The following is a 3,095-nucleotide window of genomic DNA, read 5'->3' as shown; positions in this document are numbered from 1 at the left end:
ATCCATCCACCAACCCTTCCATTCATCCATGATCAACTCTTTAAAGAACGTCACCGTACCATCATCGGCCGAGGCTTCACTGGTGTAGCCGTCATAGTCAGCTCTCAGGGGGCTGTACTTCCGACGGCACTCCCATTGAAACACCGCATGTTTGACGTTAGCGGCCGCTGCTCTGAGGCCCTGTGAGCGGCTGACTGCCTCCTGGTACTGACCCATCAGCTCATCCTCACTGTCAGACGACGAGTCCTGCAGATCAGCGCCACAGTCTGTTCAAACAGAATCAAACGACAGCATTAAAATGATGCATCTTTAGACGGAAGTGTAAAAGAAGAAGAAGAACTGAATAACCTGGAATGTCTTCTATAAATCATTAATAATTACAAAAGCCTAGTTAGAGTAACAAACATGTATTTGGGAACAAAATACGGTGTCTACAGTGACTGAATATATTTTTTACTGCATCAAGTACTACTCATAGGTCAACAGCATTATACCATATTCATTACAGCATCAGGCTCCTCCCCCTCTGCTGTCAAGAACAGACACAGATCTAACATGAACCCCTTCTGACTAGAACTAGAACTTTATTATTTATTATTATTTAGGTGTTTTTATATTTTGGTTGTTTAATGTAGATTGATTGTTGATCGACTGAATCAAACTGTGAGTCTGTTTGGATAAAAGCCTCTGCTAAATGTAATGTAGTGACAACACATATGAATAGTGCTTGACAAATATACAGTATAGACACACAGGGCGGCAGCCTCACCGTGTAACTCATCGAGGCACTGAAGGCTGCCTGGGTTTTCTATCGCCAACTTGTTGTTGAGAAACCAGAACAGAAAGGTGATGAGGATGATGAAGAGGCTGATGGCTGTCAGAAAACCCAGCACTTCAGGAGACACTGAAGACAAAACACAAGTCTTTGTAGTTTTACTTCTGACACAGTGAAGTACATAATAAAGACCTTGACCTAAGGGTGCGTCGTGTTGGTGTCATTTATTTAGTTTAGTATCAAATAAATACGACGACTACCTGGTCAAAGTCTTTAAACGTTGATGGGTTTGTTGAAAGTTTTTATTCATGTGAATCGTGTACACGTCAATAAAGAGAGAAAGTTTCTAATACTGTAGCCCGTTAGTTACCATGGCAACATGCGCATCAGCACTCAGGACTCCAGAGACAGACAAATCCTGCAAAAAAAATAGAGTGAACCAGCAGTTCGTGTACGATGGTACTACAGTACTACAGTACTACAGTCCACTTCTCTCCACTGAGTTCATGTGTGGTTATTTATTGAAGGACTAACGTCAGTGAGTGTGTGGTGCTGGTTGTGTTTCACCTGTTATAGGATGTTGTCATGACAACTGTGTTCACACCTGGGGTGATAAAAGTGCAGAGAAGATTCTTTTACTTTTTCAATGCATTGTTTAAATTTAATATAGTGTTTGTGCAGTGCAGCAGTCTGACAGTAGGTGGAACAGTGAGTTCAGTTCATTCACAGCTGTATCTTCACTCATCGTATGATTTCTGGTCTTAAAAGAAATATCAGAGGCAAGAAACTTGTCAGAACCAGGAACTCACCCACACACACACAAAGAGAGAGAGAGAGAGAGAGCGAGAACTCGCCCCCTACACACACACACATACACACTCCCACACACAACTAGCTGATGCTCTGAAGCACAGTGAACAAAACCAGACTCTTTAGTCAAAATGATCATCATTTCTCACGATTCATTTTCATCGTCATCGTGATATGAATGTCCACATCACACACATCACCAAGGCTGACATTTGACCAATCAGATGAAGCCCAGCTCCGAGGACTAAAGAGAACGGCAGGGCCTTCATCCTGGATTTCAGTTCACGACTCGTTCTTGTTTTGATAACAAGGGCTTTTATTTTGAAAGGTTTCTAAGTTCTGTTTCTTCTGACTCTAACAATCTTTAGATTATTTGTTAGCCTGTAGCATTTAGCTGTTATTTGTGTTTCATTTACGTCTGTAGTTTATTAATTACTGCTTAATGATTGTTAATTAAGTTCCAGCAGCTTACCTACATTCTCGTTGTGTTACGGTCATGTGATCAGATGTCACTGAACTGAAACCAGTTTAAATGTTAGGGTTAGCATTTAGGATTTTCAATCAGATTAAAAAATCACCAGTTTCAGAGTGAGTCCGCCCTACGGTGAGATATGCTACGCATATGATGCCCATTAATACCATGACTGGGGTGAATGTGGTCATACAGCAGGGAGTGAAGGAGGAACATCTGTCCGTACCTTTTCTGACGCAGACAAGTTCATGAACTCCACAGTTACGTTCTCCACCTGAAAGACAACGCAGTTTCAATGAGACACTGGGACAAAAACAAGGCACGAAGACAAATATACGAGAAAATCTACAAAACCTCTGACTGAGACACTGAGACACAGAACAGAGGTGGGGGGTGAGGGGTGAGGGGTGTGGAGGGGGGGTCTTACAGAGTCTGAATGTTCTTCTGGTGTGTGAGGAGTTGTCTTTCCATCATTAAAATCAGTATTTTATATCAGATTCTAACAGAAGGCAGATCTGTGGTGGAACAAGTCATGAAAAGTCATGAAAAGTCATGAAAAGTCATGAAAAGTCATGATGGCCACTGACCACAGCAGGGAGGTGAAGGAGAAAACACACGTCAGTGAGACCTGAGCCCAGAGAACAGAGTGTGTGGGAGGAGTTCCTTAAATAGTTCTTGGTCCAACAGATGAGAACAGCAGCAGCTGTGAGGGGGAGGAGCCTCCCCCTGGAATCTCTCTCTCTCTCCCTCTCCCCCTCTCTCTCTCCCCCTCCCTCTCTCTCTCCCTCTCTCTCTCTCTCTCTCTCTCTCTCCCTCTTTCTCTCTCTCTCTGAGTCGACCGACAGTTGATCAACAGCACAGACATCATGTCCAATGAAAGAACAGCACCAGCCAATCACTGGAGAGTTTCTCCATCAGGGAACATAGATGTGCTGTCATAGCCACGCCCACAACAGTTCATTAGCTGTAAAGATCAGCTGACTTCAAAGTTTACAAAGTGGAAAAACAACTACCTCAAACCCAGTGAGTGGGGGAGGT

At 43.2% G+C, this 3,095-nt stretch overlaps 1 protein-coding gene across 6 annotated transcripts in view; it reads right to left on the bottom strand.

Annotated features, from left to right (window-relative positions):
- Positions 1-3,095, bottom strand: part of syt14a (synaptotagmin XIVa) — a 14,604-nt gene that overhangs the window by 7,640 nt on the left and 3,869 nt on the right. For 2 of the 6 annotated variants that reach the window (XM_017031558.2, XM_017031566.2), the window contains exons 2-4: positions 2,284-2,331; positions 770-904; positions 60-266 (exon numbers count right to left, since the gene is read on the bottom strand). In XM_017031558.2, coding sequence (XP_016887047.1) covers positions 60-266; positions 770-904; positions 2,284-2,331 — 390 coding nt within the window. Of the gene's footprint in view, positions 1-59; positions 267-769; positions 905-1,145; positions 2,332-3,095 lie in introns of all 6 variants that reach the window. The other 4 variants (XM_025058946.1, XM_025058943.1, XM_025058948.1 and 1 more) reach the window with 4 other exon arrangements.

Source organism: Cynoglossus semilaevis, chromosome 1 (genome assembly GCF_000523025.1).
Source record: "Cynoglossus semilaevis isolate Cse_v1.0 chromosome 1, Cse_v1.0, whole genome shotgun sequence".
NCBI classification, from domain to species: Eukaryota; Metazoa; Chordata; class Actinopteri; order Pleuronectiformes; family Cynoglossidae; genus Cynoglossus; species Cynoglossus semilaevis.
The sequence above is the reverse complement of the archived record's forward strand: the minus strand, read 5'-3'. Positions and strand labels throughout refer to the sequence as shown.